The 13,616-nt window shown below is 35.3% G+C and overlaps 1 protein-coding gene across 3 annotated transcripts in view; it reads left to right on the top strand.

The window, feature by feature from the left end:
• TAOK3 (TAO kinase 3) overlaps nt 1–13,616 on the top strand; it is an 87,060-nt gene that overhangs the window by 21,146 nt on the left and 52,298 nt on the right. For all 3 annotated transcript variants that reach the window (XM_008580647.1, XM_008580649.1, XM_008580648.1), the window contains 2 exons: nt 9,192–9,285; nt 10,328–10,409. In XM_008580647.1, coding sequence (XP_008578869.1) covers nt 9,192–9,285; nt 10,328–10,409 — 176 coding nt within the window. The remainder of the gene's footprint in view (nt 1–9,191; nt 9,286–10,327; nt 10,410–13,616) is intronic.

Genomic DNA, 13,616 nt, shown 5'->3' with positions numbered 1-13,616 from the left:
CGGAAAAAAGAAAAAAAAAAAAAAAAAAAAAAAAAAAAAAAAAACAATGTTAAACTTTTCAAAAATCAGTTGTAAAAAAATTTTTTGTCTGATTTTAAATTTAGATTTAAATTTTGTTTCATTTTCTCTATCCTGATTGCAAATTGATCCTGTAAGAATTTCTGAATTCCAGTTTGAATCTCAAACTATGATTTCCTCTTCTCCTAAAATTTTTGGCCTTCAAAAAACACTTGGGATACTTGGTATTACACTTCCAATGCTCATTGACCCCTTCCAACACAAAAATGTATAGTAGGATGCATAATTTTTCTGGTGTTTTTACTTTAAAGAGACATTGATTTTTTTAAAAAATTGCAGAGGAAAATTAGAATATTTACTTAATTTTTTTCAATTAGGTAAGAGATTCACATGGTCTGTAAATCAGAAAATATAAAATGCATATAGTGAAAGGTCTTCTTCCACTCATGGTCCTATCTACCCAGTTCCTACACCCCTCTACCAACACACACATGGAACCACTGTTATTCTTGTGTATCCTTCCAGAGTTTCTTTATGAATATACACTTTTTATATTCCTTTTCATACCCAAGTTAACATATACAAGTGATTCTGTGCTTTGATTTTTTTCTTAACAATATCTTCAAGATCTGTTTTATATTACTAATTTAGACATCTTTTTCATTGTTTTAATGGCCTCATATTATTCCATTATATGGATATACCATCATTTATCTTACTGGCTCTGTATTGATGGATATTGAAGCTATAGATATCTTTTTTAATTTCTAATATTGTACTGTTCTCTTTTTTGCTGCAATGCAAATTGATCAAATTTATCACACTGATTTGGGAGGGGTACTCAGCAAAAATATTTGCATACTTTAAAAAAGGACTTATGATGAACTTCCAGTGATACTATGTAGAACTTGACAAGATAATCCTAAAACTCATAGGGCCAAAACTAGCCAAAACATTTTGAAAAAATAGAATTTGGACAGAAGAATTATTGTTCCAAAGTCCATATCATAATAATTAAATTAGTATGGTATTGGTGCAGGAGAAGACTAGTATCCAGTAGAACAGACTGGAAAGCCTAGAAGCAGACTCATATATGTGTCATATTTTAGTATAGGACAGAAAAGGCATTACAGATCAATGGGGAAAGGATAAATAAATACTCATTTGATAAATAATACTGAGATAGTTTGTTAATTATATGATTAAAAACTAAAATTAGATTGCTAGCTATGCCATACACAAAAATAAATTCCAGATTGGTTAAGTACCTGAAAGTAAAAAGTAAAATTTTTAAATATTTAGGAGAAGTCCCCATGCCTCAATTTCCTCATCTGTAAAATAAAGATAATAATAGTACCTACTTCATGGGGTTGTTATAAAAATTAATGAAATAATATATATAAAGCATTTAAAACATAGGCTGAAATGATTACATTGTATAATGTTGAATATACTAATTATCCTGATTTGAGCATCACATATTGCACACAGGTATTGATATTCAACACTGCACCCCACAGATGTGTATAATCAATCCTGAAATATAATAAATAATATGTAAGTATTATTATTTTTACTCAAGAATACCTTTATGAGTATAGGGAAGAATTTTTCTAAATATTTCTAAAACATAATGACAAATATAACTTTTACTACTTTAAGATATAAAGGTATGTAAAACACAAAAATTAAAAGACATACCATCCAGCTCCACCCCCCATCAAAAAAAAAAAAAAAATTAAAAGACAAGCCACGGACCATAAGGTAGTTGAAACATATCTAACCAACAGAGTATTGGTCTAGAATTTATGAAGAACTCTTGCAATTTCTTTATCAAAAAGAGAAAGCCAAACAACCAGTAGAAAAATGGGTAAAGGGGCCGACCCGGTGGCGCACTGCTACAGTGCGCCGCTTGGGAGCGCGGCAGCACTCCCACCGAGGGTTCGGATCCCACACACAGACCGGTTCCCACTCACTGGCTGAGTGAGGTGTGGGCGCAACACCGAGGGTTGCGATCCCGTTGCCAGTCCGGTCCGGTACGGGCACGACACTGAGGGTTGCGATCCGTTGCCGGACATGAAAAAAGGAAAAAAGAAAAATGAGTAAAGAATATGATCAAGCAATTCACCGAAGAGAGAAACCTAAATGAACAACCAACATCAGAAGATAGCCTCGGGGCCGGCCCGGTGGCGCACTGAACAGTGCGCCGCTTGCGAGTGCGGTGGCGCTCCCGCTGAGGGTTCAGATCCCACATACAGACTGGTTCCCGCTCACTGGCTGAGCGAGGTGCGGGCGCAACACCGAGGGTTGCGATCCCGTTGCCGGTCCGGGCCGGGCGCGACACTGAGGGTTGTGATCCGTTGCCGGTCACGAAAAAAGACAAAAAGGAAAAAAAAAATGATAAATCTAAGTGGGAGGTGTTTATTATACTATTCTACAAATTTTTATATATCTGAAATATCTAATAATTTTACTTTTTTAAAATTAGAAATAAATATATATTCCTTTGGGAGAAAAGCTACTCTGTGTATAGCATAGAGTTAGCATTATAGAATAAGTTTTAGAATGAAATACCCTGGGTTTTGAATCTCGGCCTTACCAACACTTAGCTGGCAGGACTACCATGTGCACTCAGGCATCTACGTAGTCTGGGATGCAAATCATATCTCCTGGAGCTTTGCAACATGTTGATTATGGCTATGTGATCTTGGACCATTTTCTTAACTTCCATAATTCTCAGTTTTCTGATCTAAGTCAAAATAACAATGCATATGTCATAGGTATTCTCAGGCTTAAATAAAATAACATAGGTAAAGTGTTTAAAGTTTAAAATAGTACCTGGCACATAGCAAATGTTCAATAACAGTTAATTGCCTTTATACATAGGATTATTTCTATTTTTGTAATTTATATTTTAGGAAATAAAAATGAACCAAAATTTTACTCATAACACTGAGACCATAGTAGCAACTCCTCAGTTATGACACTTTAAGAGGGTATACCACCTGAGTTGAACCTTACAACTAATTAGTGCCCACCCATGGTTTTGACAATTTTTTTCTTAACAAAACCATTTTGAAATATAATAGATTCTACCCTTTTTAACATTCATAAATGGAACAAACACCATATACCCCTTTATGATTGAAGATGATCATCACATCAGTTTTTGCACTGTGTAGATGTAGTAATGACTAAAGTTTCAAACAGCAGTTGTCCTGAGCAAAATAGGTACAGATCACAAGAGATATCTTAGTACTTCCTCTCTTGAGACAGTCCCTGGTATGTGCTTACTTTCTGATTTTATCTTCTTGTAAAAATCCATTGAAATATACATAACAACATGCTCTCTATATCAGCTTAATTTTTTTTGCCTTTAATAAAATGATTTACTGAATTAAAGAACAAGATAGCCTGCTCCTAAATTGTTTTCTTATCCTCCACAACAGCTATTCCTTCAAATCAATAGGTGATAGTATGGAATTATGCTAAAGAACATAGACTTTGCTGTCAGATAAACTTGAGTTCTAATTCCAATTGTGCCATTTCTTAGTTGTATGACTTTGGTCAATTTATTTTAACTCTCTGTTAAATTTGCATAATAGGATTCCCTACCTTATGGGGCTTATCTGGATTAAATAAAAATTTAGCTTTAAAATGCTTTTTATATATCTGGTACATAGTATGTGCTCACTAAATATTAGTCATTATCAGCACAATCCTGGGATATAGGTATTTCATCTAAATTTTTAATCTATGTTTTAACATCTCCTTTTTTTTTTTTCCTTTTTGTCCTTTTTACTGACCGGCAACAGGATCGCAACCCTCGGTGTTGCGCCCGCGCCTCGCTCAGCCAGTGAGCGGGAACCGGTCTCCACATGGGATCCGAACTCTCGGTGGGAGCGCCACCGCACTCGCAAGCGGCGCACTCTCCAGTGCGCCACCGGGCCGGCCCTTAACATCTCTTTAAAACTAGGAGACATGTTAACTACAGTTAATAATAATGTATTGTATAGTTTAAATTGCTAATAGAGTACATCTAAAATATTCTCCCAACAAAAAAGCAGTAACTATACGAGGTGATGAACATGTTAATTGTGGTAATCATTTTACAATGTATATATACAAGTATCAAAACATCACATACACCTTAAATGTGTACCATTTTTATTTGTCCAAAAAAACCCCAAATAAATAAGTAAATAAATTTTTTAAAGTAGGAGATATTTTGCAGGCAACATCATCTTATAATTGGCAGCATGTTTTCTAAGTTATACGTAAAATAGCAGTGCATATTAAATAATGGTACCTCCTACTACAGTCAATGACATCTTAGATTTAGAGAAATATAATAGTACATGCTCAGTAAATATTCACAAAATAAAATTGTTGCAAAGGAACATTTAACTTCTCAGCAATTATTTTTAAATTATTACATTAAAAATAACAAACCATACAAGCATGTATTTCTTTGACAGCTTTACCTTACATTTCCATTTCCCTAGCATTAATTTTGTTAGTGGACACGTAAAAGAAGGATTATTTTTTTTTAATGAAGTAAGACAGTTAAACTGTTCCAGGTTTATCCTAAGCAATGATTTTCCTGTTTTCTATATGTTTGTAGTTTAACGATATTCCAGGTACAAACAATATACTTTAAATTGTACTTTTAATATTGAAACTGCACTGAAAGTTGTGGATACTGCCTGAAAAACCTGACATCTGCTTTCTTTATATTTATCTCTTCTATAATAGTGTTATTTTTAAAAGACACTCTAATGTAAAAATTGAATTGCTGAAGTAACATCACAAAGCAGGACTTTAGCTAAATTGATCTTCCATTGAAAGAACTAGTTAAAAATGCATGAAATCCTCTGGAAACTCTTGGACATTGAAATTGTCCAGTCACCAGATATTTTTTTTTCAAGAGAAATTCATCTTTGATGCTCTTCTGTTTAAACTACAGACAGTTAATTCACCAGCAATGATCATGGTAGAAGCGGGCAAATGGTTCACCAGCATTGTCAGGGAATTGACTGTATTCAGAAATAAATTCTCCAGGAAAAAATAAATAAGTAAATAAATGTTATGCAGTTTCTCTGCCTGGAATTTTCTTCATTTATATTAGCCACTCATTGTTTATCTGTTAATAAATGAATGCCGTGATGGCTGTTGGGGAGAAGGAGTTATATTTAGTCTTCTGAAGCTTCTTTTTTTGGAAATACTGATACAATCTATCATATAATACACATGGTTATTGAAAAGGCACTGTGGCCTAATTAAAAGAACACAGGCTTTAGAGTCTTATAGAATTGGGTTTAAATCCCAATTTAACCACTTACTATGTGACTTGATTTCATTATTTAGCCTAGCTGAACCTCAGTTTCTTCCATTGAGAAATTGGAAAATAATATCTAGCTTGCCAAGCTGTTGTGAGCATTATGAATAACATATGTAAGGTGCCTAAGAGACTCAATAAATTGTAGCAGTTATCATTATCTTCAGTTATTATGATTGTCAACCATATTTTTTCATAAGAAACCCTTTGCCTTTTCAGGAAGTATTTATCTAAAAATAGGGACAGTCTGATCTACCATATTAAAATAAAGCTCAGTCTAAGCGCTCTGATTTAGCATGGTCCTTGCCAAGAAGAGTGGTGTCCAGAAACTTCATTGAACTGACCTTCCTAAACCTTGATCTTGTGTAACAGAAATGGAGCATCAACAAAAATTTGATCATTGTCTTTAAGTTAACTAGAAATTACTATTGTTTTCTTTAACACAGTTAAAAAGCTCAGCTTTTTTAAGCTTCTACTTTTTTCCTTTCATTTAAGAAAATGTGGAATCCATATCACAAGTGGCTTCAAAGGCACTCCCATTTCCTATGCTGCTTATGTAAAAGTTCTATGCAAACTATTTCCCATTTCCTGCTGCTTATGTAAAAGTTCTATGCAAACTATTATATTCTACAGTAAGCGTTGACAGTTTTTATATAAAAGACCACATAAAAAGTGGTTTAGGCTTTGCAGGCTGTACATTGTCACAATTACTCAACTTTGCCATTGGAACATGAAAGCAGTCACAGACAGTATATTAATGAACAGGCATGGCAGTGTTCCAATAAAGCTCTACTAAAACAGGCTGCTAGCAGAATTTGGCCCGTGGACCATCATCGTTTGCCAACCCTTGCTCTATAGCATTCTGACTTAGCAATGAGCCTGTCACCATGGCTCATAGGACTTATGTAGTGCATCTTGCAAAAGTCTTGGACATAGATGAGACTATCTGAAGCTAGTATTTAGAGAATGCTTCCCAGACCATAGAACTGTGCTGTGCTTGGAATACCTTTAATCCTGTGCTTCTCTACTAGAGCTATTTATTCTACCATCATATGGCCAACTATCTTCTTGTTTGTGACAAGATGCTTACTACTTATAGGCCTTCCCATTCCTGCTTCAAATCTGAGCTACTCCCTTTCTTATTGCTATTGAATTGAGTTTTCTTGTTTTTATTTTTCCAACGTGTCTAAATTTTTGGTTTCTTCTTTCTTTACTCCCCTGTCCCTGCTGTTTCTCCTGTATAACTCAGTGATCTTCTGAGCAGCTTAGATTTTTTGCCTGTTGCCAGTAAGTGAGAGGCTTTCTATTCTTCTGATAGTGAATGAAGCCATCAGATAGTATCTGACAGAAACCCCAAGACTTGGTCTCTTCTCAGTCCTTTTTGTGACTACTCGCTACACAAAGATTCTTTGTTTGTTGACTAAGTTTCTTTTTTGCTTTAATTTGCTTTACCTTCATTTATTTATCTAACAAGTTTTTGGGGTACTACCTACTATGTAACAGGTACTGTTCTCAGCACTGGGAATTCAATGATAGACAATAATATATGTTTTCCCTGCCTTCATAAAGTTTAGCAAAGAGAACACACTTTAAATAAATAAATATACACATAACTATGGTTTTGACATGTGGTAGAAAGGAAGAAAATCATTTGCAATGACAAAATGTAATGGGAGACCTAGTCTGAGAGGTCAGGGAAACCTAAGGAAGTGATTGTAAATATGTAATAAACCCTGAATAAATATCTGTGAAATTAATGCAGAAATACAATTATGTTTGAGATGAAACCAGGAGGATTGCCAAGAATTAGCCAGATTGAGTTTAGGGAATGAAAGAGAGAAAAGAGTCCAGACAGAGAAAAGAGCATGTGTGAAAGGCTCCCAGCTTGGTTCTTTCAGTGAAGCAAAAGATGGCATGAGAAGAGAAGGAAAGAGGTTGCTTCTCAGAATAAGGCTCTGGAGGTAGCCAGGGCTGTCTTAATGAAGGCCAATGGGCTATGTCTAAGGATTTTGACTTTGTCCATAGGAAGCCATTGATGCTTACATGATGAATTCCTAATTCCACATGGTTTTAAGTACCTTAAGTTGCCAAAAGTTCAAGCTCTAGAAACTTTCTAGAGTATACCTCCTGAAAAATCAAATAAAATAAATATGAACCAGTTCTTTTTCTCTTCTGCATTTGAGACAGATGTAAATCCATTTGTTCGTACTGCAACTTTCAAATTTCCACTTGTTAACAGTTCATGTCCCTATAATACCAGTATCTATTTGGTGAGTATAGAGCATCCTATTGAGAGGTCAATAAAAAATATTTGTAGAATCTCAGACGGACACATTCCAGGGATACAGAGATCATTTAGTCAAGACTATGATAGGACCCTCCAAAGTGCCACAGATGAATAACTATAGTTGTCTTCTTCTTAAGTGCTGCTGATTACTTAATGTTCACAACTTTTCAACCTTGTCCATCTTAGTTTTGTGTTTTGTTTTTTAACCATGTTGGCTTTTCACAAATTCTTCCTTCTATGAATGCGAATGTCTTCCTTATAACTTCTACCTTTAGCCCAAGTTGTCATTTTAGAAGTGGTTCATAGATAAACCTTTACTTAAAAACTAATGTGCTCTAATGAAACTAGAGATTAGATTTTGAATTAGAAAGTCAGACTGTGTGAAAAATCCATTAGGGTAAGCACAGTAGAATGAAATAGTGACTTATCTTCTATGCTGTAATAACTAAAAAATAGCATAAAATTAACTGTACTCAGAACTAGAGTCTTGTTTCTTTCCTTTGGTCAACAAACGGAGCACCTAATATGTGAATAGCATTTTATTACATATTCTGGGGGAATAAATAAGAGTAATAGTATTCAGGTTATAAGATCTTGCTGTCTTAGCGCTTATGATTTCTTGTGAGAGAAAAGATTTGTATGTTTATGTAAGTGCAGTAGGTGAGCATGAGCTGAATGAGCAGTATACCAAGGGAGAGCTATAGGAGTTCCCATAAACAGATCAGGGTGGGCTGGGTAGAGTAAATCCTCTGTTAAGAAATACCACACTCACTGAGTTTCTCTTTCAAATGGGATGGACCAGGCCTTATTTGTTATTTATCCTTCTCTTCCTCCCTTCCATTTCCTCTGCTACCTCCACCCCTAGCTGTTCTTTGGCCTGGATGAGCCCTCAAATGGTGTTTATTGAATAGAATTATCTTATCCCCCATACTACGTGAGTGATGTTAAGATGTTCCCGGTGGCTCACTTGGGAGAGTGCGGTGCTGATAACACCAAGGCCCCGGGTTCGGATCCCATATAGGGATGGCCGGTTCGCTCACTGGCTGAGTGTGGTGCTGACAACACCAAATCAAGGGTTAAGATCCCCTTACCGGTCATCTTTTAAAAAAAAAAAAAAAAAAAAAAAGATGTTCCATTCCATAGTAATCTTTCTGGTCTTCATTCTACTTTTTTTTTGCTTTCTGAATTTTTTAAATGAATATGTATTTTTAAATAAAAACATACAAATGCACAAAGATAATCATACCTATTGTGAGAAAACAGGAAAAAGCCAGTCTTCTGAAGATATGTAGGAAAAAAAATTTTTTTTCTTCTACTCTTTTGATATGGGTTCTGTTAGGAGCTTTGCCAGTGTACATTAAATGACCAGCAGCTTCTTCTGAATGGTTATCCTGGGCCTACTTTAGAGATTAAAATAAGTGGATTATGTGGCATGATGACAGTAATGAGCTATTGATTTAGCAGCAAAGCTTTGCTTATAGTTCCTTATTTCTCTATCTGCCTGATTTTTTTCAAGAACCACTTTATCATGTTTCTTTTTTCTTCCAGCGGAACGGAAGCCTCCTCTTTTCAACATGAATGCAATGAGTGCCTTATATCACATTGCTCAAAATGACTCCCCAACATTACAGTCTAATGAATGGTAAGACTCTGTTGTTTTAAATCTCTAAAAAATCACCATATGTATTTGATACTTTCATTAACTTACATTTTAAATATCTGACCTAGAAAGCATTTCATTCCTTCATCGTATTTTATAATTAATAAGTGACACTGGTGCCTCACAAGCATTAACTGTCTGTATGTGCACACACACACACACACACATGCATAGATTTATTGATTTATGCCATCACCATGGCTTGCACTGTGTTCTTAATGTGTATAACTGATATCCTACAGGGAACGTGCCTGCTACCTTCCTAACTAGTCTAGTCTCCCAAGTTATGACGGTTTGTATTGATTATCTCATTTCTGACCAATTCTCAGCCAAGAGAAATGGAGTGCCCTCTCTGATGTCATTATTTTTCCAGTTGTCATTTTTTACTATATATGTATTTAAATGTGTTAAGACAGATCATATACTATCTATTCAGAAGATGTATTGTTCCTTGCTGAAAATTATGATTTCTTTTTAACTATTTGGGCCACAAGAGTTATACAAAAAGGGCAATTTGAAAGAAGAGTGGACAAAATGGAACTTTCAAGATAGGAAGTATTTTTATGCAGAAGCATATACCTAGGTTCTCCATCCCTTATGCTTCAAGTTTTACTGCCTTGTTTTGAGTAGTGCAGGAGTTAATAAATGGTAAGTAAGAATATCGGCTTAAGAGTAGGAGAGTTATCTTGGAAAGAAAAATATGTGTAAAACTATTACATATAAACATAGTATAGTATTTTTCATTTTCTGTTATATATTATGATTTCACCTTACTTCTTTACACATTAAGATATATTTATATGTTGACTGACTTGAAACTGTTTACACTCATTATCCAAAAGAATTAATTTTAGATACCATAAACTTGAATATCAGTTCTCCTGATATTCCAAAATATCTTATTAAGAAATCTCCTAAAATGCTAAATTTTCTCTTAAATGAAAATTGTTTTAAGTAATCTGTGTGCTCTACAGACTCTGATTTTATTTATTTATTTATTTATTTTATGTGTTTGCACACACAGGACAGACTCCTTTAGGAGATTTGTTGATTACTGCTTGCAGAAAATACCTCAGGAAAGACCTACATCAGTGGAACTATTACGGGTAATTTTTATAATTTATATTTGAGGAGGGGGATTTAAAGTCATGTTATAGTGAAATACAGTAAATCATTCCTGTGGCAGCTCATCATGACAAAGTGATTTAGAATATGCTGCTTTAGGGCCGGCCCGGTGGCGCACTGGAGAGTGCACCACTTGGGAGCGCGGCGGCTCTCCCGCCGAGGGTTCGGATCCCATGTGGAGACCGGTTCCCGCTCGCTGGCTGAGCGAGGTGCGGGTGCAACACCGAGGGTTGCGATCCCGTTGCCGGTCCCCAGTACGGGTGTGACACTGAGGGTTGTGATCCCATTACCGGTCAGTAAATAAGACAAAAAAAAGGAAAAAAAAAAAAAAGAATATGCTGCTTTGTCATGTATCCAGAGATAGTAGCGAGGCATAGAAGTAGCAAGATTATCGCAATGTACGTGCTATTCCCTGCGGATAGTTTTTTCCCTATCTTTTCTTTTTTTTTTCCTTCCCCTCCTTTTTTGCCTTATAACAAAGAATTTTTCTCCTTCTTGCTCTCATCGTTATAGTAGTATTCCTATGACTAACATCTGCATGAACTCTAATACAGTATTCTCAGGACAGTCTGAGAATGGTTCAAATGCCAACTCTGGGTTTTTGATTAGGTTGTTGTTGCCAAATCTGCAGGCCGTGGAGATATGTGATAACTATAAAGCAGACATTTAAATAACATCATGTCATACATGTTAGTGAGAAGACTATCATGTTAACTGCATTAATTTGATTTAAACATCACATTTTTGAGCATCTCTTTTCATGTAATATTTTCTATAGACTTTATTCATAGGTGATGTTTTTCATCAACATTGGTGTAGTATGTGGTAATCTTTTACAATGTAAATATCTTTTACTTGGCACAGGATAATCCATATTTCTTTAACCTTTTTTATGTATTTATGTTTTTTCAGTCTTTTTTGTTTGTTTCATCTCTAGAATGGCTAGATTTTGTTACTGAGCAGTTTTTTTATTATTTCATGAGCAAATAAATTTTAATTCAAGAATTCAAGATTGCTTCAACATTATGAAACCTATTAATGTAATTTACCACATTAAGGGATTCAAAAAATTTATACACACTCATGTATGTATATATATAATTTTTTCAGTGAATATGAGTAATACATTTGATAATTCAATGCCAGTGCCATTCATGGTACAAATTAACAAAATAGGAATGAAAGATAATAGTTCCTTAACCTAAAGAATTATCTTAAAATACCTACAGCACACATCATATTCAACTATGAAATATTAAAAGTATTTCCTTAAATATCAGGAGTAAAAAACAACAAGAATGTTAGCTATGATTACTTCTATTAAGCATAGTACTAGAGGTCTTAGCAGATACAATATAGAAAGAAGACAGATTGGAAAAGGAAAAAGAAAACTACGTTTTTTAGGAAAAACTCAAAAGGGTTATATTGCCTAAATTTGTAAAGCTTAAAAATGTCAGCTGCCTTTATAACTGAAAAGCACCTTGCCTCAATCACAAATTCTTGGTTTCCATTTTTGTTTTTTTCCTTCAACTCTGTAAACGTTTTGCTGTTATTTTCTGGCTTTGAGTGTTCCTGAATCCAACTAGTTTTCCAATTAAAAGTAAGTTTTTTCTATTTGTGAGTAACCAGCCATAGGAATATGGTAACAGAAGCAACAGGGCAAAGGGCCCCACCTTGTTCTCCTGTGTTGCAGAGATGTCACATGTTCTACATGTGACCCACTTTGCATTCCTTAACAACAGCTCCACATTTCTGTAGGGAAAAATAGTAACGAGAACAAAACACCAGAAACACAAGACAATATCTTTATTACTTTGAAATAGGCAAAGAGTAAAAAAACAAACAAAAAAATAGTACACAAAAAGCACTACCATGAAGGGGAAAAAAATTAGTAAATTTGAGCTGTATTAATATTAAGAGGAAGAAAATCTCAAATAAGATATTACAAGGATTTAATGATAAAATTGTAGGGCTATGGGGCCGGCCCGGTGGCGCACTGGATAGTGCGCCGCTTGGGAAGCGCGGCGGCGCTCCCGTCCGAGGGTTCGGATCCCATGTGTAGACCGGTTCCCGCTCACTGGCTGAGCGAGGCGCGGGAGCAACACCGAGGCTTGCGATCCCGTTGCCGGTCCCCGGTCCGGTACGGGGGCAACACTGAGGGTTGCGATCCGTTGCCGGACACGGAAAAAAGACAAAAGACAAAAAAAATAAAATAAAATAAAATTGTAGGGCTATGGACATTAAAAGGATATAAAAAGCAAGTGGGGACTGTCTGGTTAGCGCAGTTGGTTAAGACGCAGCTTTGTAACACAGAGGTAAAGAAAGAAATGGAAGAGAAAAAACAATAATAGGTTAATCATATTTTAAGCAACAAACTAATAGAGTAAACCAACCCATTTAGGGCGTTTCTAAAGGTGGATAGGCTTAAGGAAATAAAACAAAATTAAGTGCAAAAAATAAAAGTTCTAAAGGTGATTCTTGAGTAGATAATACATGTGGAAGACAAAGGAGATCTTACATATGCCAACCTATTATTCCTGAAAAAGAAAACAAAACACATGGAGCAGAAGATATTTAAAGATATACCAGGAGAAAACTTTTCTGGAAATAAATATTTAGATCTTTCTTTGATTTGATTTGATAGGCCAAATCAAATGGACCCACTATCTATTCAACAAATATTTACTGATTGTCTACTATGCGTCAAGCACTATTCTAAACACTGAGAATACAGTAATACACAAGAAAAAGATACTCACTACCCTTGTGGAACTCATGTTCTAATGTGGGAGTAAGAAAATAAATAAATATGATATAATGCCAGGTGGTGGTAAACTCTTTGCAGAAGAATAAATCGGTAAGGATCAAGAGTGACAGGTGTTGCTGTTTTAGAGAAGGAGTTACGGGAGGCCTTTTAGGGAGATAACATTTAAGCAGAGCCCTGAAGAGAGGGGACAGTGAAACTGATCTTTAGTTATCAATAAATAATATCTTGGTGAAGTTCCTGAACACTAAGGATAAAGAAAGATTTATACAAACAGATCGAAAAAGTTTATTTTGGGGTGGGTGGAAAAACCAGTTATCTTCCAGACATACCTCTTCAAAAACACTCTAACCCAGGGCCGGCCCGGTGGCGCACTGGATAGTGCGCCGCTTGGGAAGCGCGGCGGCGCTCCCGCCCAAGGGTT

Source organism: Galeopterus variegatus, unplaced genomic scaffold, assembly GCF_000696425.1.
Source record: "Galeopterus variegatus unplaced genomic scaffold, G_variegatus-3.0.2 Scaffold2137, whole genome shotgun sequence".
NCBI lineage: Eukaryota > Metazoa > Chordata > Mammalia > Dermoptera > Cynocephalidae > Galeopterus > Galeopterus variegatus.
The sequence above is the reverse complement of the archived record's forward strand: the minus strand, read 5'-3'. Positions and strand labels throughout refer to the sequence as shown.